The following is a 27960-nucleotide window of genomic DNA, read 5'->3' on the forward strand; positions in this document are numbered from 1 at the left end:
ACACGGCTGAAATGCATCCGACTCTGACTCAAAGGTGCCTATGCTCGGCTACAGAGCTGGCACTGGGTCTGATTCAGAGTCGGACGCTATTTGCGCTCGCTCGTTCAGAAAAAGGGGGTGGCTATTTAAATTAACCGTTCGCTCTTTGCGGTCTGTTGGCGCCTCTATGTCTGAACGAGCGAACAAAACATGCGCTCGTTATTTTGAAAAAAATGCCCCCTGCCCGCTCGCATCATACGTCATGTCCGCTATTTATTAGATTAATCGAGTACATCGAACGGCGTATGAACTGCTCGCTATTCTTGTGGAAGCATTTTCCTACCGCAATCATGCGAGCAGTTCTGACTATAAAACAACCAACTGACGTGGTCGATGACGCTGCTTTATTAATTATGCACACCCTTAAAACGCCTGTTTTGACCTTTAGGCACGCCTGCGTTCGGATCTCCACTCCCCGTTTTTAAGCACCTTCCCCTGTTACCACCCACATACGCCTCCTCTTGTCACTCAAAATAGCAGGCATTCGCTATTTGGCGAGCACACGATTTTTGGCCGCACTGACTGGTCCGCGCATGCGTATTACAATCCGTACGCATGCGCAGATGTGCGATCATCGCTCGGAACGAACGAGCGGGCGCTTACGAGCGGCTCTGAATGAAGCCCACAGTGCGAAAAGTAGCAAGATCCCTCCCCTAAGGATCCGCCCCTAAGACTACAATCAGTCGTTGCTTTGTGGAATATGCTGGAGGTCAAGTCTTTTAAAATTGTCAACACATCAGAGGCCCCTGGTTATGTTATAGCTGTTTGACAGACAGGCAGAGCTTTCACGAGCGCCCGTTCCCATCTGCTCATCAAAGTGGTATAGACATCTGATAGCCTCACAAACATCAGCTCCTACATGTGCTCCATGACTAACCGTGTGCATGGATAACGCGGCCTCCTCATTCCTGCACCAGCTGCACTTATAAATCTGTTTGTAGAAAGTGCTTCATCAAGATATCACTTTACAGCCTGAATTCTAGTGTGCGGTGCAATCACCTGACTGGGAAATATAGGATAATAGGATCTTACGAGAACATAAATACTACATCTGTTGCCAAAAAGTCTAGTGAAGGGTTCGCGTACTATGATCTCCCCGCTGGACACCGTACAGGGTTATTGGTTCAGTCTTCTACCACCTAGTCTGTAACAAAGGGCTTCTGTGAATTGGCTTATATGTTATTGCAGGTACCCCCTTCCCATGACAGAAGGGGACCCTCAGCGATTTACTAGCAAGTCTCTGCAATCAATCACTCGGACCTCCCACCCAGTAAAGTAGTTGCCAGCTCTCCCTGATCTAAACCTACATAAATGTCCCCATTTTTTTAAAATAAGTAATTGTTGTATAATTATTTTTGTGCACATTGGATGCATTTCTCATATTTATGTAACGTTGGCTGCGCTGAGCAGTTATTGTCGCTTTGCCCAATATATAGTAGGTTACCGCCCTCTGTAACATCATTCTCACCAGCAATAACTCCTCCATCATTAGGCATCGATACAAAGACGTCCCCTATTTATCAAGTACAGTGGCCATACTTGTATAGCCGCCATGCTTGTTCAGCTAATCTCCGGGTGACGTTAACGCTAGGCAACAACTAATGAAAATGATCTACCGGTTTTTTAAAAAAAACATTATTTTTTTTTTTAAATGGGGCTCTATTATTTTTTGCGGTAGTTAATTTTAGCAATAATATACCTTATAGATTAGATCAGGGATGGGGAACCTCAGGCCCAGGGGCCATATAAGTCCCCCGGAGTCATTTGGTCTGGCCCTCGGAGCTTTTTTCTGCTAACCTCTTCTGGATAGCCGTGTGCCTAGAATGGCACCCTGCAGCCAGAATCTATTCAGCAGTGCCGCCTGGAGCGTCCTTAGGATGCTTCAGACGGTCACACTGCTGCCCTTACAGCTCCCCGGAGCATCCTCAGGATGCTCCAGGCATTGCTGCAATCACTGGCGATTGTGGCCCCACTCCTGCGTAACATCACATGGAGGGGGCGTGGCCTGCAAATAATGTTATATATATCAAAATGGCCCTCGGCAGCAAAAAGATTCCCCACCCCTGGATTAGATCATACTTGCCAACTCTCCCTGATTGTCAGGGAGACTCCCTGAAATAGTATCAATCTCTCTGACTCCCTGAAACTGTCTAGCAATCTCCCTGAGTGCACTTTACCCCCATTATGAAGCTGTTATTTATATATATACATATATATATATATATATATATATATATATAAAACAGAGATATATATACATTCAAATGTGATCATTAGTATAATCTCCCAGCATGGGTTATAAGGAGCAATGATCCTCATGGTTACAAGCGTCACAAGTGTATTTTCATCAACAAGTAGATCTTAGTAACTGCTTTGGGGGCTCGTTTACATGTGTATGTAAATAAATTTTATGACACGCCTCTCAGATATAGCAGGACACGCCCACTTTGCCTCCGCGCTCATAGGTGCTGCTTTCACAATCTCCCTGAAAAGCTTTTTCAAAAGAAGGCAGGTATAGATCTGCCGCTATATATAAAAAAGCACACAAACATTATAGATATATGTAATGTATTATTATAGCAGAGAAACTAGGTGCCCCAACACATGGTCAGTACAGCGGTACGTAGTTTGTTATCGCTGTGAGAAGATATAACAGAATATTGACACTTAACGCCGCAATAAGTGCAAGTTTCCCAATTAGGCCCCACGTATGTTAAATTAGTCACATAGTGTTGCTGTAATCATATTAATGACGGAATAAAATGTGTCCCAGGGTGTCAGCCGGGCACTTTTTCTCCAGGCAGCACTGGAGCAGGACAGACCTTGGTGCCATCAGTGACAGTGTGAAGTGATGCCAGTCAGATGTTCTTGCTTGCTGAAAAATCAATGCTTGCAGCAGGAATACTATCTCTCAGCAGCTGGGTACAGGAGGGACTGTGTGTGGGGACTGACAGCGAAAGCTCATATTCACTCCCCTGTGGCCAATCACTGACCTGACAAGAGCTGAAATGTATCTGTCCCCACTACCCAGGGCAGTGTGGAAATGATCTCGGAGTGTAGGCACGTGTATTGTTATTTACAGCTGCTTGGATCTGTCGTCACCCAGCTAAACGCAGGCAATTCTGACAGAACACCAATCTCCACGTACGAGAGATGTGCTTATTATTATCGTGCTTTAATGCCATACATTTTTGTCTGTCACCTAGTTGTGGCCATTTTGTGCAGTGACAATATTTATGATCATCCATTCTCTAGAGGCTGGTTTACACGACTCAGGTACTTTTGAGACTTTTATTTGTAAGGCACAAAGGACGCTATGTATTAAAATGGCCTTTTGCAGCAATTCTTATTATTTTGCCACGGTAAAAGCTATTTGCGTTCTCACCAATATGCTTGCAGCCCACAAAATGGCTGCCCCCACACTGTATAGGTGATGAGTGAATGTTAAATATAAAATAAATAAAAATAAGTTGAGAAGGAGAAGTCCCTAGAGATCCTGGTTTTTGGCTTTTAAATATAACCTCATCTTCTACGGCTTCCTACACGAGTTCTTTACTAAGGCATTTACACAATGCGGCTAAAGCTGTCATCCCTGTTCTGTGGAAATCTACCTCTCCGCCATCCATCAAAGATTGTTTTAAGAGGATAGATTATTACAAGGCTATGGAGGACATTGTATCTTTCTCTAAAGGTAGACCTACCGACTTTACTGCCATTTGGCTCCCTTGGCTGATGTTTAAAGATTCCACACAATACTCCCAGTTTAATGGTTCACATACGGCTTCCATATCTGTTTTTTTCCTGACTCCAAATATGTCTTGTTGTAAGGTTATGAACAAATGTATATTGGAGTTTTCTATGAGGATGTGATGGATTACCCCCCTTGAGTGCCCTCTTTCTCATTTCCCCGCTCAATCACCTTTTTTTCCCTGACTTCCCTCCCCCGATCTTCCTCCCCCTTTTATTTTATTTATCTATCTTTTTATTTTGTTTATGTTTATTGCTTTATCGTACGTTTTTATCTGGATCTGTGTATATTATATTTTGAATTTGTTTGTATTATTCAAAATGGAGTCATTTATTGATAACATATGTATCCATTCCATTTTTTGTATTCCATTTGGATTTGCTTGGTCCTCTTTCAATAAAAACAGTTTACGTAAAAAAAAAAAGGTTGAGAAATTAGACTTTTTTTTTCATGACACGACAGGGAAGCTGTGTGCCCCTCCAACCAGATAAATCTTGGGAGTTATATTAACTTTAAAATAGATTAAATAGATTTAGGGGCCTATTTATTGTTATGGCCAAGAAAACAGATCACTTTTTTCAGCCCAAACTGTTAAAATTAGCGACAGCTAACGGAGGACGGCGGCAGAATTCTGTCTCTCTTGTCCTTGTTATATACGCTCCCGCTGGTCGCATTTGCCATCGCCTGGACACTCAGGCCAACCTGATGAGATCGTCAGGCTGTGCATGTTCGGGGATGAAAGGAGGGTGCCTGGACTGAGCGACATATCCTTCAGTGTGGGCACATTATCCACTGCACAGGATGATGAACGATTGAACGATTACGATGTTGTAATCGTACATTCGTGCTACACTCGTGTAGTGGATACGCACCTTAAGTAATTTTTTGCTGGATTTAGGACTTTCTCCCATTAATAACTAGAACCCTTGAAGAGAGGGTCAGATTTCCACGTCCATTATTGATATATCTATAAAACGAGAGCTGTCAATGAATTCCATACACTTAAGCTGTGGTACTGAGTAATTACCTCAGACATGTTCTCTATCCTGGCAGCATGGAGCCGTTATAAACAGATGGACTGTAAAATGTCATTAGGCCATAGGCACACACATGCTGTAACACACATGCAGTATCTGTGATCAAAGACCCAACACAGCAGATCTTTCCAGTGAGATAACTGGTATGCAGTCACTAAGCCGACATTCATAATGTCAACACCAGAATGTCGACACTTGGAACATTTCATATATAAAATGTCGACATTGTGTTAAGCCAACATTAAGGTCAGTCTTAGGGGTAAGGGTTAAGGATTAGACTTACCTTAAACAGACATTGGGCCTGCTTCAGAGTTGAACGCTATGCCGGTTTTCACGCAATTGGACGATTATCGGTGGTCTGCGCATGTGTCACAGCCGCATCGATTGCGCGTGGCAAAAAAATTTCGATCGAGCTCAATGTGAGGATTCACTCACAATTGACTGACAGGAAGAGACCGTTTGGTGGGTGGCTATTGGGAGTTCTGGCCAAAACGCGGGCGTGTCGGCGCCGTTTTCTGGGAGTGTACTAGCCAGCGCCTGCAATAGAGCACGCAGAGAACAAAGCCCCAGTGTCCCTGAGTGACCATAGACTTGCTCGAGGAGTCGATGTTTCCAGGTGCTTTTGTGTACGAAGTTGCGGCAAGCTGCGAGGGCTCCAGTCGGCGCCTCAATACAAATTCTGCTGGCAACTGCAAAGTGGCAAAATGCGTAAAGACGTTTGCATTAGAGTATGACTCTGAATCAGGCCGATTATCAACATTCTGATCATGTCAACATTTCATCAGTGTCGACATAATATATAGGACCCAGATAACTGTATGGAATATTTCTAAATCAGTCTCGTAGGGCCACAATGTTTCAACCTCACATCACCCCTTGGACAGGTTTTCTTTATAGTCCCTCGTTATTGTGATAATTTGGGTGTGACACCGCAGCATGTTTGGTGGCAGCATAAGCAGATTTATTATGATCCCGTCAACAAGACCGTTTCCCCTTTCCATCCTGTAATGGCGACTGCACAAAAACATCTGCTTAAAATCACGCTGACTAAAGCTAATTTCTCTTCTTCTGTCAACAGAAACCTGTCCTCTAACTCCCTGATCTCCCTGTCATGGAGGACGTTCTACAGCCTACCTCTCCAAGAGTTGTAGGTCAACTTTTCTTCCCCTCAGTGTAGCAATCGCTATATATGTGTATGCATGATGGTGTAACTGGAGACAATAAGCTTTTGTCTAGGAAATGTTTTCTAATACATATATTTTCCCCGCTATATATATTTAGAAAAATACATTTATTATTTTAGATTTTCATTACATTTAAATTGTGTCAGGTTTAGGGAAGCCTTATCCCAATGTTTAATATACCATTTATTTCTCAATGCTTATTATACCGGCATATGACTCCGTTATACATTATTGTATGGCATTTTTTTAAAATTATATATATATATATATATATATATATATATATAGATTAATTGTTAAAAACATTTGGCTACAGGAATACAGTATGTCCCATTTAGATTCTGAGTTACTGATAATTTTAGTCTGCAGATGGAATATTTAATGTTAATGTGAAGAATCCAAAACAGTTGATGGTGGAGTTCATTAGTATAAAGGTGCATACAGACACAACGATTTTTTGAACGATTATTGATAACGATATCGTTTATCGTTCAATTGTTGAAAAAAATCGTTCACTTTCTGAGTTAAAACGATGAACGATTATCGTTCATGCGCGTTCACGTTTGTAGTTTGTAGTTCAGTCAGACTGACCAACTCAACGATTTTCAGTAAGGGAATATGCAAAAATCGTTTGTAGTTCAAAAAAATCGTTCATTACATTTAGTAAATGAATGATTTTAGTAAATGATTTTCGTTCATTTTTCCCTTGAAAAAATGAACGAAAATCGTTTACTAAAATCGTTCATTTACTAAATCGTTGTGTGTGTATGCAGCTGTAGAAATAAGTATTACTTACCTACCTTAGCTAGTATAGAAGTCCCGTGCTGTCCTCATGTCGACTGAAAAGTTAGAGGGAGAGGGGCAACGACAGCACACTGTTGGTTTTAATTAGGCAAACTCTAGCAGGATAGACGTGTACAGCTTTGGCTGGCTGGAGCTTTCGGGAGACCTGCTGTATCCAGAGGCTGATTACGGCCCCATGCGGTCCTAGGCAAAAGACTTGTTTGGGGCCCCTTCTCGCTCTCTCCTGATTTAAAAAAGAGAAACAAAAACCCCACATAAAACAGGTTGCAGTAATCTGGGCTCCTCTGTGTCCACTGAGCTGTAGGCAGGAGACTAGGTTGCTTAATGGATGAGCCGGATCTGGCAACCCCAGATTGCAAATAATGAAAGCTTCATATTTTATTTTAGTTCACTAAATTAAGTTAGCCTCTAAGTCCAGTAGGTTAAACTTTATGGTCACATTTTGAGGCCATAACCTGTGATGGGGTTTCTCACATCTCTCTTATGTGGCCCTAAAACAGGACATGTTTGGATGGTGTCTTTATTTAGGATTATTACTATACCTAGCAATTGGACTAGTTCAGCTTTATATTGTTCATGGTCATGTTGGGATCCTTTGGGGGTTGAGATGTTTAAACATGGCGTGTTCCCCAACTCTCTTGGTGCTTAACCTTCTCCCCCATCAGAGTCCTGACTGGAAATCCTTTCCAGTGTTCCTGTGAAGTACGGTGGATTCAGATTCGTAGGGACGAGGGATGGGCTGACCTGGGAAACCAGTCTCTCAGCTGCTGGATAGATGGGGCGGATAATTTCCTAGAGGAAGCAAACATCTCTCAGTGTGGTATGTGTCCTGTTTATCTCTGGACAGTGTGAATAGTCCTTCCCGTGGTCTGATTGTCATGCATTACTTTAAAGTTTACATGTACCATGAAGCTGAAGGTTACCGAAAGCATAAGACCCACCAAAATTGGTAAACTGAAACACTGTGTTGTGCTTCCCCCTAGACCGACCGGAAGTCTACATTACAGATCAAAACCTCACAGTTCTTCAAGGGGATAATCTAACCCTTCAGTGTAATGTGGCCGGTCAACCCAGACCAACGGCCACCTGGGACTTACCAGATGTGAATCCTCAATTTGAAGTGGAGGTAAGTACGAGAGACAATCTCCATCGTAAATGCACAGACCATAAAGCCTGAAAGTGGGTGGTCTCACCCCTCGTACACTCCATTGCTCCGTGAAATAGCATTTGCATATTCTTGCAACCGCTATTGAGAAAGCGCGGCTGCATTACCATCCATCTCTGAATTATGGCCATAGTGGGGATATAGGCATGACACTATTGGGGGGGGGGGGATTGAAAGACACGTGAGTTAGATCCAACATGTTACGTTTACTCATAGCCTCCTCAGGGGGATAGCATAAAGCTATGTCAGCATATACACAGCACGGGGCTTGGCACAGGTATGGAGAGAACATGTTTGGCCCTAGAGTCCCTGTAAGTGATGACTACTGCACACAAGAGGTCTATTAATTAAAAAGAGAAATGCTCTTTTCTTCAGTGAATACAGGTTTATCAAAGTGGACGTCACTAGCGGTAGCTCCTGCCGGTGGCAGACCAAAGCACAGGGAAGCCTATACAACAATTATAGCAGCAGCACTACATCGTAGGATGGCAATAGCAGGGAATATTATTAGAAATATATGCTTTATATAAGTCTCCTCTTATCGCTGCCAGCCAGTATCACTGGGCAGCTGAGTATCACACTGGTGGTCCAGTGATATATATATATATATATATATATATATATATGTTAATGATAAATTGCGGCAATAAGCAGTGACAGGAAATCATTGTTATCGCCGGATATTAATGAATAGGCCCAACATCGCTTTCAAAATCAGTTAAAATTAGGGTATTAGTCCTATGTTAAAATCCTAACAATATTATACAAGGCTGGATGTGCATACTGTACACCACACCTCAGGCAGCGCTCTATCATAGAATGAACCCTAAGCTCCATTACTATGACAATAGGCACATGAATTCCATGCCAAATATTCACCATAGTGATTGCATTACTTAGGACAATGGAAAACACCTTGATATCCTCTCCATATTGTCCACACAGCAATCGGATGGCCCATATATAGAGCTATTCCTGCATCTCTTCAACATCTCCGAAGAGTTCAACAAGCGTGATGTCACCTGCTGGGCGGAAAACATGGCCGGTCCGACTAAGAAGGCAGTACAGATAGACGTCCATTGTAAGTAGATTGTTCATTTCAAGTCTCTCCTTTCAGACCCGAGACTACGTAACACTTTACGAAGACCGGTAGGGCTGTATTATGTTTGCAAACCAGGAACGTGCCTAGGGAATCACTGTGCAGCTGGCACCATAAATGGTGTTGTATTAAATGTATTATTATTTGATATTTTTAAGGTACTTTGGGCCTGATTCAGAGGCGCCCGCTCTGAATAAGGGCGTTTTTTTTATTTGTTTCGGCCTCCAGGCCGCTTGCAAAGCTGTGGGTGACCACCCACAGCTAGTGCGAGCGGCCTGGCGATAGTCGCGATCATGGCGACCATCTGGCTTGCGTCGAGACCCTGCGGGAGGGTCTCGGCTCCCGCAAGCCCGAGTGGACTTCCTGCTCTAATAGAGCAGGAAGTCTACTACTAACATCACGAGTGATGTCAGTAGGGCCGCCCACAAACGTCAGGCGTTCCTAAGGGAACGCCTGCATTTGTGCAGCCACCCCCCCCTCCCCGCCTACAAAACGGGGCGAGCTGTCAATCAACATCGACAGCCGCCCTGTCTTGTAGTGAGCGACGGAGCTGCCGTCGCTCGCTGGGGCTCGCGCATGCGCACGCTGGAGGCGGCGCATACGCAGTGGGGGAACATCGACCTGCTTGCGAGCGCCATGTGCTCGAGAGCGGGTCTGAATCAGGCCCTTTGTCTTTACAGACTGCATATTTTATCATCATAAATAATGGAAGTGAGATTGTTGGGGAAGCGGAGCGAGAATATTCGTAGGACGATGACTTGTTTACTAGCGTTGGCTGTAAGGCAGGTAGAGCGTCAACCACTAGACCCATGCTCCTGGTGAGCCATCATAACTCAATAGAGCAAAGTCTGTGCTCTCATCAAGGAGTCATCTCTTCCCGGCAGCCCTCTCCTGTCCAGAGAGCGAGCTCTTACTTATGGGAAGACAGTCTCACTCACTGGAAAAACCTTGTAATTAATTCAAGAAACCAATAGCCACATGGAATGGAATCGCACTCTGAATATTATAATAAAACAGTGTGGTTCAGCTCAAACGTCACTCTCTTATTAACCAGTGCTGAACTGTACTGTACTGTACCTCCGTTAGGACTGCAGCTTTCCCAGACTGTATGTTGCAACTTGCTACCAGTGGAGCAGGTCTAACGTGGCAGCTCTTCATATCAGGGGACAGTGCAGTTTTTTTATTTTATTTTGACTTCTTCACTATGGGGAGCAAATGTTTTTATTACAGACCAATCCCAGTCTATCGGTGTGAACGGTTAGTTCTGGATAGAGCCCAGTTCAGTTGTGGGAGTGTTTGTCTGGATAGTTAGCTTGCAGCGGGCAGAACAATGTATCACAGCTATGATCAGCCATTCAGTAGGATAATTGATACTACAGACTACTTAGGACCTGATTCACAGGTGGGCACATTGCCAATGTTTGCGGTGTTGAGCGATTATCTTTGTACTGCGCTTGCGCATGAGTCGCACTGCAAATGCGCCAAGTTTCATTACCGACGGCGGACGCAGTGAGGACTTTGGATGCAAAGTGATTGCTAATCAGGAAGCGTCTGGAGGTAACGGAGGGGTGGGGTTCGGCGATTTGAATACAGGTGTGTAGCGGCCGTGGCACGGGCGTTTCTGTGCCTGCGGATTCATACGCAGTGGTTAAGGCTTCGGCAGCTTACTTGAGACGAGCATTCTGAGCGACCTTAGGGTTGCTCAGAACATCTACTGTATGCTGCGACCGATGGTTCGTCTTGTGCGCAAGCGGCAGACCTGAGACACCGCAGCAGCGCACTTTGAACAACCGCTGTGTATGGTATCGCAGCTGCAACGAGATTTGCATCCACCTCTGAATCAGGCCTTTAGTTTGGTACATATCTCCCCCGATATATGTCCAATTCTGATAAACTACTGAAACCTTTACATAGATATTTGTCCACTTTATTAGTGTTATATTCTTATTATTATTTTTATTGTGGTATATATATATATATATATATATATATATTATATGTAAGGCGCCATACATAGTGCTAGGACGAGGGGTGGGATGACCCCAGAATTTAAAGGTGGGAGTAGGGTAGGTGTGAGGGTGTATTAGTGTGGGTAATATAGGTAGCAGTAGGGTAGGTGTGAGGGTGTATTAGTTTGGGTAGTATAGGTGGGAGTAGGGTAGGTGTGAGGGTGTATTAGTGTGGGTAATATAGATAGCAGTAGGGTAGGTGTGAGGGTGTATTAGTGTGGGTAGTAGAGGTGGGAGTAGGGTAGGTGTGAGGGTGTATTAGTGTGGGTAGTAGAGGTGGGAGTAGGGTAGGTGTGAGGGTGTATTAGTGTGGGTAGTAGAGGTAGGAGTAGGGTAGGTGTGAGGGTGTATTAGTGTGGGTAATATAGATAGCAGTAGGGTAGGTGTGAGGGTGTATTAGTGTGGGTAGTAGAGGTGGGAGTAGGGTAGGTGTGAGGGTGTATTAGTGTGGGTAGTAAAGGTGGGAGTAGGGTATTTGTGAGGGTGTATTAGTGTGGGTAATATAGGTAGCAGTAGGGTAGGTGTGAGGGTGTATTAGTTTGGGTAGTATAGGTGGGAGTAGGGTAGGTGTGAGGGTGTATTAGTGTGGGTAATATAGGTAGCAGTAGGGTAGGTGTGAGGGTCTATTAGTGTGGGTAGTAGAGGTGGGAGTAGGGTAGGTGTGAGGGTGTATTAGTGTGGGTAGTAGAGGAGGAGTAGTGTAGGTGTGAGGGTGTATTAGTGTGGGTAATATAGGTAGCAGTAGGGTAGGTGTGAGGGTCTATTAGTGTGGGTAGTAGAGGTGGGAGTAGGGTAGGTGTGAGGGTGTATTAGTGTGGGTAGTAGAGGTGGGAGTAGGGTAGGTGTGAGGGTGTATTAGTGTGGGTAATATAGGTAGCAGTAGGGTAGGTGTGAGGGTGTATTAGTGTGGGTAGTAGAGGTGGGAGTAGGGTAGGTGTGAGGGTGTATTAGTGTGGGTAGAATAGGTGGGAGTATGGTACGCGTGAGGGTGTATTAGTGTGGGTAGTAGAGGTGTGAGGGTGTATTAGTGTGGGTAGTATAGGTAGGAGTATGGTAGGTGTCAGGGTGTATTAGTGTGGGTAGTATAGGTGGGAGTAGGGTATGTGTGAGGGGCATTAGTGTGGGTAGTTTAGGTGGGATAGGGTAGGTGTGAGGGGCATTAGTGTGGGTAGTATAGGTGGAAATAGGGTTGGTGTGAGGGACATATGTGTCCCAAATGAAAGGGATGATATAGCAAGCCTAATTATACCGCTTCTATAATGCTGTCGTATCTAACCCGACTTTCTCTCAGTTCCAGCGGTGATCAAGGCTTTGGGAGAAGTCGTTCGCCTGTATCACTCCTGTATCCCATACACCATAGATGGGAACCCAGAGCCAGACCTCAGCTGGCAGTTCAACGGTCAGACCCTGCTTATGAACAAGTACACATACTTTCAGACGCTGGCGTACAGAGAAAATGGTACACTTATCCACGGCTGTCTGTACTTCAATAACCCTACACACGTCAATAATGGGAACTACACTCTGCTGGTGTGGAACTGGCTGGGCAACGACAGTAAGAGCATTTACATCACTTTTATGGACAATCCCTTCAACTTCAACCCGGAGGAGCCCATCCCAGGTGAGAGCATAAAACATATGCCGATTACTCCATAACTACGCCCAATCCTGGATGGTATGAGTCCAACAGGGAGATTTATCAAACCTTCTAAGGAGGATAAGTGGAGGTGTTAACCAATCAAATGCTAGCTAACATTTTATTGAAAATACTAGATAATGATAGTCAAAATCAGATTGGTTGCCATGGGCAACTCCTCTGTTTGACCTAATTAAAATGTCTGAGTACTCTCCCTCTGAAACAAGGTTCATGTATTAAGGGGCTGGACAGTGCGTCCATGTGTACTTCTTTTGACGGTCGCACGTCTGCAACTTGATGTAAATGCCGCTACAAGCCCCTCACTGGTGTATAGCCGTGCGTCTGCATGTGAAAGGACTGAGATGCCCACTTTGTGCTTCTTTAGAAGCTACAATTGCGCTTGGCCTCCATCATCGGTCGCACCATCCAAACTTGCGCCAGTCCCGTGCTAGGTGCAGATTCTCTGCCTGAGTACGGCCTTCTGTGTGAGCGATTAAGCATCTACTGTATGTGCTCCACCAGCTTAGCGACACTTCTCCGTGGGTTGGTCTGATGTTGTAACTACGACTGTGTAGGAACACAATCGGGACACATGTGCGGTGAGACTTAGATGAATGCACAGTAAAAAAAAAAATGTCATCCACATAGCGTGCGACTGAGAGTCACACCCAATAGGCCCGATTTATTACAGGTCACTACTGCGAATGCAATAGCGATTATGCACACAGTTCAACCGCGATAGTGTGCTAATCCATTGCGATCGCAATGCCACCACAGCACTACTAAGAACGCCCACATTACCTTACACACATCCATAATGTTTAGCAAGACTGCGAAACCATCGGTACAATCGAGTACCATCGTTGCCTCGCGCACACTTGCACAAGCTCTGACCTTACTCAAGAATTGGTAACTTCAGCGCACGTTATCAGGCCTCAGGCTACGTAGGGCATCGCAGTGGATAATTTATGCAAGCCCATGCAACGGCGTTCAAATGCACTGGTACGTCTGCCTTTCCCCGACCATCCCCCTGTCACCACCCACAAACGTCACTTCCTGTCAATCACTCTGCGATGCTTCTGCGTAGCCACTGCGATCGGTTTGCACACATGTGCACTGTGATGCATGTGCAGTACGCAACAATCGGCCGATTGTGTGCGTATTAGCAGTTGCGTTCCTTGCTGAATCGGCCCTATGTGTCTAATAAAGTTAGGCTATTGTCTGAATACTTCATACAGACACCTAAAGGCTATTGGAACTTAGGCAAGGCAGCGAAAATGGAAAAGATATACGTCTGCAAACACTATGTTGCGTTCAGTTCTGCATTAGCCCCTACACCTCAGTCCCACTCCCTAGATCCTAATGAATTGCTTAGTTCAGGGGTAGGCAACCTGTAGCACTCCAGCTGCTGTGGTTTCTGTCCTCCCTGAGCTCGCCTCAGGACACCTGCGTTACGGTTTGACCCCACCTGCCACTGTCCCGGAAGTGGGACAGTTACTGTTAAGGCATGCTAAAACTGTGGCAGGGCATGCTGGGATGTTTAGTTCCACAGCAGCTGGTGGTCCACAGGTTGCCTAACCCTGGCCTATTTCTTATGAATGTTGGCTGGCTCAGCCGTTTAGTCAAACGGTACACATTCACTTCTATTTTCAAAGCGGGATACAAACTGATTGGGAGCGGGGCATGCAACACTGATTATTGACGAAGCTGCTTTTATTAAGAGTAGGACTTTTAATTGCAGAGGATCAGAGGGCCTGATTCAGACCCAGACGCTAAGCTGCGAATGCACGCTATGGCCGATAGCACGTTTGCACATGCGTATGGGTCAATATGCACATGCACGAGTCCCTCACTGCGCTTGGGAATGGTGCGCTCGTAGTACACAGACTGGACGCTAATTTGAGTGACAGATAGCGCTGTTTGTGGGAGGTAACGGGAAGGTGCTTGTGAATGGGGGAGTGGATGTGCAAACACAGGTGGGTATGGGCGTCTAAACAGCGTTTTAGGGGTGTGCATAATTAGCAAAGAAGCGTCATTGTACACGTCACTTGGTTGTATTTTAACCAGCAGTGATCGCTGGGAAGCAGGGTCTACCTCAAGCGCTGCGTGCAGCTCCGATGGCTCTCGATGTTACCGATTAATCATACACTTCCTGGAGATGACGTGTGCCAAGAAAGAAAGGTGGGCGTCTCTACACTGGCGTGCGTTCGCTCTGCCGTCGCTCTCTAAGGCATAGAGGGCGTCCTTCCACCAGACAGTGCGATCGCAGCATTTGCATACCCGGCCCCTTTTGGCTGCGAGAGAGCGCAGCTTAGCGTCCGGGCCTGAATCAGCTCCAGAGTTCTTACTGAATAAAACATTATTTTTAAAGACGTTGTATCAAAGGGGCTGCTGCAATTTTTCCAAAACTTTTAAAGTGCTTACAAAATACAATAAATTTAAAATGCGTAAAACTTTAAATGCATTAAACTTAAAATGCGTAAAAGCCGCTGAGATAACAGATACACCATAGTCTTAAAAATACTATTTGGTATCTCACTAGATTGGCAGTACAAGATCCGCCTATCTCCTTAGCCGATTGATTTAAATTCACATATGTTTGATGTCTTTTATTCAGAGCTCATAGAATTATGGGCCTGATTCAGAGCCGGACGCAATTAGCGCTCGCTCGTTCAGAAAAAGGGGGTGGCTATTCAAATGAACCGTTCGCTCTTTGCGGTCTGTTGACGCCTCCATGTCTGAACGAGCGGACAAAACATGCGGACGTTTATTTGAAAAATACGCCCCCTGGCCGCTCGCATTCTACGTCACGTCCGCTATTTATTAGATTAATCGAGTACATCGACCAGCGTAGGAACTGCTCGCTATTCTTGTGGTTGGTTTTTCCTACCACAATCTTGCGAGCAGTTCTGACTATAAAATAACCCAGTGACGTGGTCAATGACGCTGCTGTAGTAATTATGCACACCCATAAAACGCCCGTTTTGACCTTTAAGCACGCCTGTGTTCGGATCTCCACTCCCCGTTTTCAAGCACCTTCCCCTGTTACCACCCACATACGCCTCCTCCTGTCACTCAAAATAGCAGGCATTCGCAATTTAGCGAACAAACGATTTTCGGCCGCGCTGACTGGTTCGCACATGCGTATTTCTATCCGTACGCATGCGCAGTTGGGCAAACATCGCTCGGAACGAACGAGCGGCCGCTTACGAGCGGCTCTGAATCAGGCCCAATGTTCAGTATTTTGCAACCAAATATATTGGAAATTGTTCAGTTTGTACATGTAGTTATAAGTGTGATAATAGTGATAGTCTATTCGATGTTTACATAATGTTCTTATGTCTGTTGATTACACAACTATGTTATTTACATATGTAACTTGTATTTTTCCAAAAACTATTGCAATGATACTATGTATTAATGTTTATTTTGTGGATCTACAATGTCTCAATAAAAATAAAAAGCCGCAGAGATTTTACTATGTGAATGAGCCCTAAAAGTAACACTGTGTGCTCTGAATTAAAAATGACAATGATTAGAATTTTTCGGAAATTAACTCTCATATTTGTTTATTTTTCAGTGTCCTTGTCCCCTGAGGGTAAGTTGGTTGGCTTAATTGTTTTTGTCAACAAGCTCATTAAATTGTGAATGCCATTAAGCTGTCTTGCATCTCTTGGAAGTTGCAAATCATCTTTCATAGATCAGAGCAGATTTCAGGGGATGAACTGAGGCGCAGTCTGTATCTTTAGGGTTGTCTGTCTCACACAGACGCGTTAGATGTAGATGTTATGTGTTCTGGTTCAAACAATTGTCGCCTGTAAATCATTATTTATGTATGAATGTCATGTGTATTATTAAGGGTTTGTCAGTTTTTCCCGAAATCAACAGTCTAACATGCTTCGATCCTGGTATGCGTGGAATAAATGCTTCCCCTATACAACAAGGGTGCCACAAACTTCCAGGTCAGATAAAGTTACTAATCTGATTACACAATCGTGAATCTGTGTATCTGCACACGCCTCCCAACAATTAGAGATGAAAAAATCAGAACAAAATAAGCCACACCCCCGATCTGCACAAACTCCGCCCCCATCTGCGCAGAAATGCCCTCTTTGGGGTGAAGCTCCACCTCTTTTGAGCTCCGTGAATCTGCACTATCTTACCAAAAGGGTGGCAGTTAGTAAATTTGTATATCTATTTGATTTGCAGATAAAAGTGGGTATAGCGTATTGTTTCAAACATGTTTTTTGTAGGTTTTGTGGCTGTCCTACCCCATACACGGGTCATTGTTGGTCAGGTTCTGTCTTTTGTCATTTCTGCAAAGTAAATGTACATGTAATATAATAAAAAGTCCCAACTGCTTTATAAAGTGGATTAGATCCATTTCTTGCTTTGAGAAATGTAATAAAATAACAATGTAGCTGAGGAGTTGGCTTCGCCTTAGGCATATCTAGAGTACGGCAGAGTAAAGTGGGCAAACGCTGAATCTTCTGCCTGAGTAACGGGCTATAACACCCTGAGAGGCATAGGAAAAAGTCTTGTCCCATGTTAACCCCGTTAAAGCTAGGGGTCTTTAACTGCTTATTGCTGTCTGGAAGCTAGTTGTAACGAAATTAGTTATACATAATCCCTGTATGAAACAGCCTGCATAATACAGTTTAAGGTAGGGATGCCCATCAACTGGTTTACCATCAATTGTCTAGAATGATGGTGCCATCTGTGTTTTCCATCAATGGCAGTGTATCATCAACGGGAAACCATCTGCAGTTTAAAACGCCTGTAGGCCTCCCTTTTGTAGGTCAAGAGAAGGTGGTGGGCCAATTGGGAAAGGAGGCTGCAGCAAAGTGACAAAACGGATGGAGAACGTGATGGGGCGGGTTAAGCACCTCAGGCTGGGGGGGAAAACAACATTGGCGCATCTCTGCCATCAATGGCACATAACCAGCGGGCCTCCACCATCGATGGCAAAACCATCCACCACTGGTGGCAAACCACTGATGATTGCTAACCATTGATGGTCAATGGCCACCCCTAGTTTAAGGGTAGATTAATGAAATGGGTGAAAAAATCCTATTACTATAATTTTAACGTGGTTTATGATTACATACAACAAGGAGACATAAGAATTGTTAATTCTTTCACAGGTGGAGGCAACAGCACCTTCCTGAACCCAGTAGAGACCGTAGAGGACAACACATTCGGAGTAAGTTTGTTACCTAGAAATCTGTCGCTGCGGCTACTTAAAGCACGATCCTCAGAATTCCAACTTAGTTCCTGCCACACACCTTAGAGAACCGCAAGATAAGCAGAAAGCAATTACCCAGCCAGATGTAATTTAAGTGCATTTGACAATGTGTTAATTTGTTCGACATTCGTAAAAATCTGGTCTTGAGGTGAAAGCGGTAAAACCACTAATTGATGCGCAATAAAGACTGGTTTTATTTAGAAAAGTTTCAAAGGAAAATGTAAGTCTTATTAACCGTTCTAGTAATAGTATTCTTATAATGTGTATGTAATGTACCAGGCAGCATTTTATGTGGCAGCTCATCCCTCTCTAGTGGCTAAAAAGTGTATTACTCACACCTGAGGTCTCTACACAGGGCAATTTACTCTCTTTAAATTTGTGCAATAACATAAAATGTTTAATAACATAAAGACATTCATTCTGCATTAAATAGTTAATCTCCCAAATAATTGTGAAACCACGGAATCAAACTGTCTAACATCAATGCATAGTATCCTAACTTAATATTAGGCAGGAGATTTGCACTCCTCTTTATCCTCAACTGAATGGACAGGTTGGAAACAAATGCAGATATCGGAAGACAAGATGAAGCTACTCCTTTAGTAAATCTCCTATATATAAGTTGCAGATGGCCCGATTCTATAGTATTACCAAACATGCCCCAGTTAATATTAAATTCCAAATTAATAATTTCCCTTATTGTTTTGGGAAACGATAGTGATGGTGTACTCACTGCAAGCTGGGTTTGTAAGCTAGAACCCTAAAAGTGGGACATCAGATATTTGTATCCTAAATAACCAGAGAATGTACAGGAAGGAAACACCCTGGGCCAACTCTGTACTCTGCTAGTGATGCCTACAACTCAGTGAGCAGCTCGCCATCCCAGCAACTTTGCTCCCCCAGGCCTTGCCTTTGTAACATAATTACCGACATTTATAATCTGCTCCCCGTGAGATGCCCAGAGAGCAGAAACTGCAGGTCACTTTGGGGGGGTGGAGTGGGTTTCTATGTCATTAGGTCCCGCCGCGACAAAGCAAACTGGCGCAAATTGCGGGAGCGTGAGGAAAGGACAGGGTTAAATGATGAGTTTTTGCATAATTTAGCCCCGCCCTCTCCATAGGTAGCCGCGATTCACGGCAATTATCTCCTCATCCTGCCCACTTCACTAGGAACTAGATACTCTTCTGGGGGTGCGGGAGCCTCTCACAACGTCCAGTAGAGTAGGTACTTTGTAACCATTCTACAAATTCTAAAAAGTAAGTTGGGAGGGGGTGAAAATACAAAAGGTTACCTATAGATTGTGGAGTCACTTGTGTTAATACGGATGCAGGGTGCCAACAGTTTTCAGATTCTACTTCCACCATGCAGTATATCTAATTCTGGAAAGTTCCAAAAAACAGAACAGTTCACGTGTCCACCTCTAGGAGGCGACAAGGAAGTTCTCTAAGTTATAACTCCAAAAGATCATTAACTATTTAAGGTGTGTTATGTTAACCTGAATTCTATACAATTGATCAGGGATAGTCAACATGTAGTTCTACAGCTGCTGCTGAACTACACATCCCAGCATGCTCTGTCACAGTTTTTCTTTTAGGGCATGCTAAAACTGTGGAAAGGTATGCTGGGATGTGTAGTTCCACAGAAGCTGAAGGACGATTGTTGAATACCGCTGCCATAGTTTTATTTATGCTTCCTCTTTAGCTAAATATCTGACCTGGATTATATCACTTGTATGAGTGTTCCATTGATATTCCCGAATGATTTATAGTGTCTCTCCCATTACCTCACCTGATAAGGAGTTTCTGTGACGGAGTGCAGCTTCAGTGTGTGTGTGTTTTCCATCAGGTCTCAGTCGCTGTGGGACTGGCCGTCTTCGCTTGCTTATTCCTGCTCGTCATGCTGATCGTACTTAATAAGTGCGGGAGACATTCTAAGTTTGGAATCAACCGTGAGTGTTTCGTTTTATGAATTAACCTCTATCTTCTAGTCACAAATGAACGTATGTCAGAAACTACAGTTCCCTTATATCAGAGTTTCCCTAACCCAGTCCCCAGGACATCCTAGCAGTGCATGTTTTCCGGGTCTCCTCACGGATTAATTAGCCCCACCAGTGGATCCTTTTAAAACGTGCCCGTCAGCATACTTGCCGACTTTTTTTTAGATTTATTCTTTTATTGTTTTAAATTCAAAATGACAAAGACAAAAGAAAAAAAGAAAGAAAAAGAAGAAAAAAAAAAATCAAACTTTTTATATATCTTCTCTCCGGGAGAAGCCCGGGGAGGAGACGCAGCTGACCATTTTGGGGGTATGGGCCTGGCTCCTATGTCATTAGGCCCTGCCCCCGTCACGGTAAACTGCCGTGAATCGCAGGGTTGTGAGGAGGTGCGGGGGCTTGCAAAACACTGCCCAATATATATTTATATCTTGGTCATGTGCTTGGCGTTTTTCATGAGTTATTATGTGATTTATACAGATGTTAGATTAAATATGAGTCATCCTGATTGTTTAATTGTCCCCTGTAATATATTCTATTAAAGTCATGAGGAAATATAGAAATATTGCTATTCTTCCCCTAGTGGTTGTTCACATTGGGCAGTTATGCAGCTATTTGAACATCTTTGTCCCTATATTATTACACTTTGTTCTAATAGATAAGATGTTCTTTTTCCAGACTTGTCATTGACAAATTCTCTTGGCAATTAGGGACCACCTTCCCTCCTTTTCTTCTTCTCTTCCAATGTCTAATTTTTACCTTCTCTTTAGCATGTCCGTTCCTTATTTTTCTCTCACTTTGTCAATTCTTCACTCTTGTCCTGCCCATGTCCATCATGTATATTAATCTCCAAGTCAATCCTTCCCTTCTCTCCTCACTAACTTCACTCTTAGTTTATCTCCCCGTGCCTAGCTTTTACTCTCGCTTTCCCATTTCTATCTTTCACTCTTATCCTCCATAACTCCACCCATTATTGATGTTCTCCCTATATTCACTCTTCGGCTCTCCATGTCCTTCCTTTACTAGTGCTATACCATGTCCATCCGTGACACTTATGTTCACCACTTACTTTTCTCATCTCTTTATCTATACATTACTCTTTTCCACTCTATGTTCATTCTTTACTTTCTATTTGCTATGCCCACAGTTCACTGTTTTCCTCCCATCATTCTTCTCCTGATGTCCATGCTGTAGGATATCATCCCTTTATCATCCTTCACTCTTCTACTCCACACATCTATCCTTCTTTGTCTCCTCCCCATCATCCCTTTGTTCACCCTTCACTCTTCTCCCTTACATGTCCATCACCAATCTTCTCCCGATGCCCACCCCACACTCTTCTCATCCTTATGACCATCCTTTGTTTAATCTCCTTCACGTTTAGCGTTCATTTTTCCTTCCCAGTTCCATGCTTCTCTATTTTAATTTCTGCGTTCTTAGGTCACTTTTCTCCTCCACATGTGTCATTCCCTTTGATCATCCCTCTATTCCTGGAGTACTTTTATCCTCCATGTGTCTATCCTTCCCTGTGATCATCCTTCTGTTCCTGGGTCCCTTCTCTCCTCCATGTGTCTATCCTTCCCTCTGATCATACCTCTGTTCCTGGATCACTTTTCTCTTTCACGTGTCTATCCTTCCCTCTGATCATCCCTGTGTTCCTAGATTGCTTCTCTCCTCCACATGTCTATCATTTCCTCTGATAATCCCTCTGTTCCTGGGTCGCTTCTCTCCTCCACATGTCTATCCTTTCTTCTGAGTATCTTTCTGTTCCTCAGACACTTTTATCCTCCATGTGTCTATCCTTCCCTCTGGTCATCCCTCTGTTCCTGGGTCACTTTTCTCCTCCACATGTCTATCCTTTCCTCTGATCATCCCTCTGTTCCTTAGTCACTTTTCTCATCCACCTGTCTATCCTTCCCTCTGATTATCCCTCTGTTCCTGGGACCCTTCTCTCCTCCATGTGTCTATCCTTCCCTCTGATAATACCTTTGTTAATACATTACTTTCAATTTTCAAGTCCTCTCCTTCCCACGTCCATCCTTCATTCTTGTCCTCCTCACGCCCAATCTGTTACAGTACCTTTGATTCCATATATCTGTCTTGCAGTCTTCTTCTGTGGTACAGTCTGTTCTCTTCTCCTTCCCATGTCTACATTACCTTCTTCTCCTTCCCTTTTCCATATCTTAGACAACCTGTATATCATTTAAAAGTATAAGGACAGTTTTTTATTGGTCTAATAAAAATGCCCTGAGACTGTTATCGCCCCCAAAAATAAGTCTTATACCTATGTGCAGGCTAATAGCGATTCTTCTGAGACTGTATGCGCGCCTTTCATTCCTCATACGAGGCAGGATGTATCAGTGCCCCCCCACTCTTCTGATACTGAGATGTGTTGTGTCCTTTCACACTTCTGACACTGAGATGCGTCAGTTCCTCCAGCTCTCCTGATAATGGTCTGTGTCAAGTTCTTCCATTTTTATGGCACTGACCTGTGTCATATCATCCTAAGGATCTGACATTGAGACATGTCAGGAGACTTCCCATTCTTCTGACACTAGGCTGCCAGGATCTGATTCGTCTGCCGGCGAAATGCGTTAGAACCTCACACTTCTACTTTCTTTGAGCTTTGTCAGGTCTTTTTGGCCTAAAGGCATTTAGCTATGAAATATGTCAGGGCCTTATACGGAAACTCCACTGTCTGAAAATGATTTAGTGTGGATTTTTTTGCCCTTGGACACGATAACTAAGGTCTGTACATAGCATTTTAGTATCTTAGGGTCACAAATGCAAACACATCTGGCTGGGCAATACAACTCTCTGACAAGTAGAGCGTCACTTTTACATTAACCTGAATATCTTACTTCCGCTATTCCCTTATAACAAGTTCTTTTGAATCTGATGCTTTTCGCCTGATATTAAAGTGCGAAAATATTCCCTAATATAATGTGGTATTTATAATGTTAATAATGACAGGCTCATATTTTTCCCTTTCCATTGCCCGTGACCTTTTACACATCTGTGTGATCAATCAATGGGAGGGCAGAAGAAGGATGCAATAAAAACAAATGTTGATGGGATTTTTACACAGGAAAATGTGTAGCCTATCACCACTATAGTATGTAATGTTGATTATACAGTAACACAATAAATAGTTCCTGCAACAATACTCACCATGGTAACAGGGACACATAATATAATAAGTAACACAAGCTTCTCTGGATCATCAGTAAATTGTTTTCTAGCAAAGAGGAATGTTTGATGAGATGTGAATAATGATGGACCAAAGGTGAAACAAGGGTTAGCTAGATAAGGAGTATCTATTGTATCTTAAGCACTTTGAGCACTCACAATTTGTATAAATAAAGCTACATCATCAGAATGTTTCCTGTCTGTACAGTCATTCGCTAATAGGTTTGGTTTGCAGGGTTAAGGGAAAACATCCAAAATAATTTTTAAGTGTAATCTATTGTTAAAAAAATATATATCACAACTAAAATGATATTTGTTTAACCTCTTTGCTGCCAGTCAGGGCAGAGAAAACATGCCGATGGGTTAGGATTAATTGTGGGCTGGTAGCAAGGTTCTCAAAATTGTTTTCATGCAATAGGTCTAACTGCATTGTCTCTGCTTTAAATAAGGCAAAGGAGAAAGTGTTTTGAGAAGAGCCGCACTTCATTAGGGCTTGTTTCCCCTGCGCCAGAGCAGTAAGGAGCTGCTAATTCACTTTTGAAATTCATTCAAGCCTTAAATGGGTTTGATGTGTCTGTTTCCCAAGGGCCCGAAGGCTGGAGATATAATGCAGAAGATTCTGAGTGTGAGATGGAAAAGTGGCTTGTGTCTCAGCAATAAAGTCTATCGCTAGTTACAGAGCAGTTTATGTAACCCTTTCTGCCCTCAGCACCAAATGCCAAGGGTAACAGTCAAGCCAAGATCACAATGCATTGATCACAGTTCACAAATGCGTGTCTATCTCTACAGCATGCGTCATTATACATAGCAGTGTGATTCAGGGCAGCTGGCAGCTTTTCATACATCTCCAGAGACTTTGTAAAGATATTGCAACACCTGTCTCAAGTGCTCATTTAGCGCATGATTCATTACAGATCGCTATTCTGCTTATACGCACGCAACTGCGTTGCTAATATCAGTGGTGTTATTTAAATGTATACATTGGCATTGCGATCGCAGCCTGACATAAGGACGCCCACTTCCCCTTACTCACATCTGTATACTAAGGCAACATAGCGAAACAATCGGTAACATCGAGTAACATCGGACCCATACGTACAGTTAGTGAAGCCCAGATCCCACTCAGGAATTGCTAAATTCTGCGCACGCTATGAGACCTCAGGTGGCGTTTGGTTTTGCAGTGGAAAATTTATGCACGTCTATGCAACAGCGTTGAAACGCACTGGCACGCCTGCGGTCGCCTGAGTACCCGCCATCACCACCCACAAACCACACTTCCTGTCAATCACTCTGCAATGGGTCTGCGTATCCTCTGAAATCCCGAGCGCAGTGGCTAGTTCGCGCACACGCACTGCGATGTATACACATGCGCAGTACGCAACAATAAGCCGGTTGCGTGCGTATAAGCAACTGCGTTCCTTGCTGATCGGGCCCTTAGAGGCATGTATACCACCACCATGTCTTTCCCATTTTGGTATTTTGGTCTGAACAACAACTGAACCTCTTGAACATACCTGAGTACTTTTATGCATTGAGCTGCTGCCACATAATTGGCAAATTAGACTTTTCCATTATCAAACAGGTACTGTATATTTCTGAATAGAGCACACATAGATTAATACACCCCGACACCTAGCCTCCTGCCATCATACTACCTACACTAATACACCTTCACACTTACCCTACTCCCACCTGTACTACCCACACTAATGATCCCTCACACCTACCATACTCCCACCTCATTAATGCATGCTCACACCTACCATACTCCCACCTATACTACCCACACTAATACACCCTCTCACTTACCCTATTTCCACCTGTACTACCCACACTAATACACCCTCACACCTACCATACTCCCACCTATACTACCCACACTAATACACCCTCACACCTACCCTACTGCCACCTATACTACCCTCATTAATGCATGCTCACACCTACCATACTCCCACCTATACTACCCACACTAATACACCCTCACACCTACCCTACTCCCACCTATACTACCCACACTAATACACCCTCACACCTAGTCTCCTGCCATCATACTACCTACACTAATACACCCTCACACCTACCTATACTACCCACACTAATACACCCTCACACCTACCCTACTCCCACCTATACTACCCACACTAATACACCCTCACACCTAGCCTCCTGCCATCATACTACCTACACTAATACACCCTCACACCTACCTATACTACCCACACTAATGCACCCTCACACCTAGCCTACTGTCACCTATACTACCCACACTAATATACCCTCACACCTAGTCTACTGTCACCTACACTGCCCACACTAATACACCCTCACACTTACCCTACTCCCACCTGTACTACCCACACTAATGATCCCTCACACCTACCATACTCCCACCTATACTACCCTCATTAATGCATGCTCACACCTACCCTACTGCCACCTATACTACCTACACTAATATACCCTTACACTTACCCTTCTCCCACCTGTACTACCCACACTAATACACCATCACACCTACCCTACTGCCACCTATACTACCCTCATTAATGCATGCTCACACCTACCCTACTGCCACCTATACTACCCTCATTAATGCATGCTCACACCTACCCTACTCCCACCTATACTATCCTCATTAATGTAGCGTTCCCGCTAGGCTGTTTTAGCGGGGCGCGGCGCCCTGCCCTCCTTCTGGAGGGCAAAAAGCACCCTGCCCTCCAGGAGGAGGGCAAAAAGCGCCCTGCCCTCACAGCCTGCGGGGGCCGTTCTCACCCGCGGGACGCAGTGTCCCGCGGGTGGAGAAACATGTGGTGTCCCGGTCACCGCCGGAGAATAGACGCCGGGCGCATGCGCCCGGCATCTATTCTCCCTTTCTGCAGCGCTTGGGGGCTGCCCGGCATGTCCGTAAGCGCCGGGCACGGCCCCAAGTATGACGAAAAGGGGACGCTTCTTATAGACACGCCCCCTTTTCGAGCGCGCGCATAAAGTTGCCCTCTCTAGCTCCGGTGCACTGCTTGCCGCCGGAGCTAGAGTTAACACTATTAATGCATGCTCACACCTACCCTACTGCCACCTATACTACCCACACTAATACACCCTCACACCTACCCTACTCCCACCTATACTACCCACACTAATACACCCTCACACCTACCCTACTCCCACCTATACTACCCACACTAATACACCCTCACACCTACCCTACTCCCAGCTATACTACCCACAATAATACACCCTCACACCTACCTATACTACCCACACTAATACACCCTCACACCTACCCTACTCCCACCTATACTACCCACACTAATACACCCTCACACCTACCCTACTGCTACCTATATTACCCACACTAATACACCCTCACAAATACCCTACTCCCACCTATACTACCCACACTAATACACCCTCACACCTACCCTACTCCCACCTCTACTACCCACACTAATACACCCTCACACCTATACTACTTCCAGCTATACTACCCACACTAATACACCCTCACACCTACCCTACTCCCACCTATACTACCCACACTAATGAACCCTCACACCTACCCTACTCCCACCTGTACTACCCACACTAATACACCCTCACACCTACCCTACTCCCACCTATACTACCCACACTAATACACCCTCACACCTACCCTACTCCCACCTATACTACCCACTAATACACCCTCACACTTACCCTACTCCCACCTGTACTACTCTCATTAATGCATGCTCACACCTACCCTACTCCCAGCTATACTACCCACACTAATACACCCTCACACCTACCCTACTCCCACCTATCCTGGGGGCGGAGACTCTGCAGTGTGTGCTGTCTGAGCTGTGAGGAGGTTGTGTGGAGGAGAGCTCTAGCTGCTGCAGGTGTGTCCCGTGTCTGCAGGGAGACTCCCTGCTGGCTTCCCCAGGGGGATGGATCCTCCTGGGGGAGAGTGCTCCCGACGTTCAGCCCGTGGCTCGGGCTCTAAAGCAAAAGCCAAAGCAAAGACTCGTGGTGTCCGGATAACTAGTGCGGCAGGCCAGTCCGGATCATCAGGAAGCAGCATGAGTGACAGTGGAGGCAATATCGTCAGCCCGGCTTCTGTGCAGTTGGAACCACAGCTTGTTCCCCCTATGTCTGAGGGTGCTCCCCTATGTGATGGAACAAAGGGTCGAGCAGTGCTGGAAGCTACCTACCCTGTCGGTGTGGGCCCAGTGAAGAAACTGGAGCCACAGTCAGATTCCCACAAACTCTCCCTGGGTGCTCCCCTGTGTGATGTAACACAGGGTGGAGTGACAGCAGCTACTGTCTGCCCAGGGGGTAGTGAAGTATGTGGGGGGGTGAGGCCCCTTGATGCCTTGGAGAATGTTCCTGGATCCCCTGGTGATACTGGGAATGAAGAGGAAGATGAGGAGGAGGAGGAATCATTTGATAGCTTCTCTATTGAGGAATTACAAAGAGAGGCAAAGCGTATACAGACCAGAATTAATGATAAGAAAAAAAGAAATACCTGCTATAAATGGGAGAAACCAGTGTTAAAAGTAAATTGCAAGAAAAGCGCTTGGAAAAAAAGGAAAAGCAGATGCAAGCAGCAGTGAAAGGGTTACCAGTTCATGCAAAGGTCCAATCAAGGCCGACACCCATGGAGACAGGTGTTATCAGTGTACCTGGTGATTGCAGCAGCAGCATCCCACAGCCTGTTTCTGCAACTGAAAGTGAAATAAACCTACCAGCTGATGTCCAGGCAGAGTGTATGCAGCTGGAGGCAGCAGCTGAGTGTAATACAGCTGAAGATGCAGCAAATATGGGGGATAA

The 27960-nt window shown here is 44.6% G+C and overlaps 1 protein-coding gene across 1 annotated transcript in view; it reads left to right on the forward strand.

Annotated features, from left to right (window-relative positions):
- NTRK1 (neurotrophic receptor tyrosine kinase 1) overlaps window positions 1-27960 on the forward strand; it is a 121892-nt gene that overhangs the window by 50093 nt on the left and 43839 nt on the right. Inside the window, exons 4-11 of the mRNA XM_088449634.1 lie at window positions 5903-5971; window positions 7478-7632; window positions 7796-7938; window positions 8923-9058; window positions 12377-12706; window positions 16302-16319; window positions 17866-17924; window positions 19812-19914. Coding sequence (XP_088305760.1) covers window positions 5903-5971; window positions 7478-7632; window positions 7796-7938; window positions 8923-9058; window positions 12377-12706; window positions 16302-16319; window positions 17866-17924; window positions 19812-19914 — 1013 coding nt within the window. The remainder of the gene's footprint in view (window positions 1-5902; window positions 5972-7477; window positions 7633-7795; window positions 7939-8922; window positions 9059-12376; window positions 12707-16301; window positions 16320-17865; window positions 17925-19811; window positions 19915-27960) is intronic.

The sequence above is a fragment of the Taudactylus pleione genome, unplaced genomic scaffold (genome assembly GCF_031769625.1).
Source record: "Taudactylus pleione unplaced genomic scaffold, aTauple2 ptg000490l, whole genome shotgun sequence".
Classification (NCBI taxonomy): domain Eukaryota; kingdom Metazoa; phylum Chordata; class Amphibia; order Anura; family Myobatrachidae; genus Taudactylus; species Taudactylus pleione.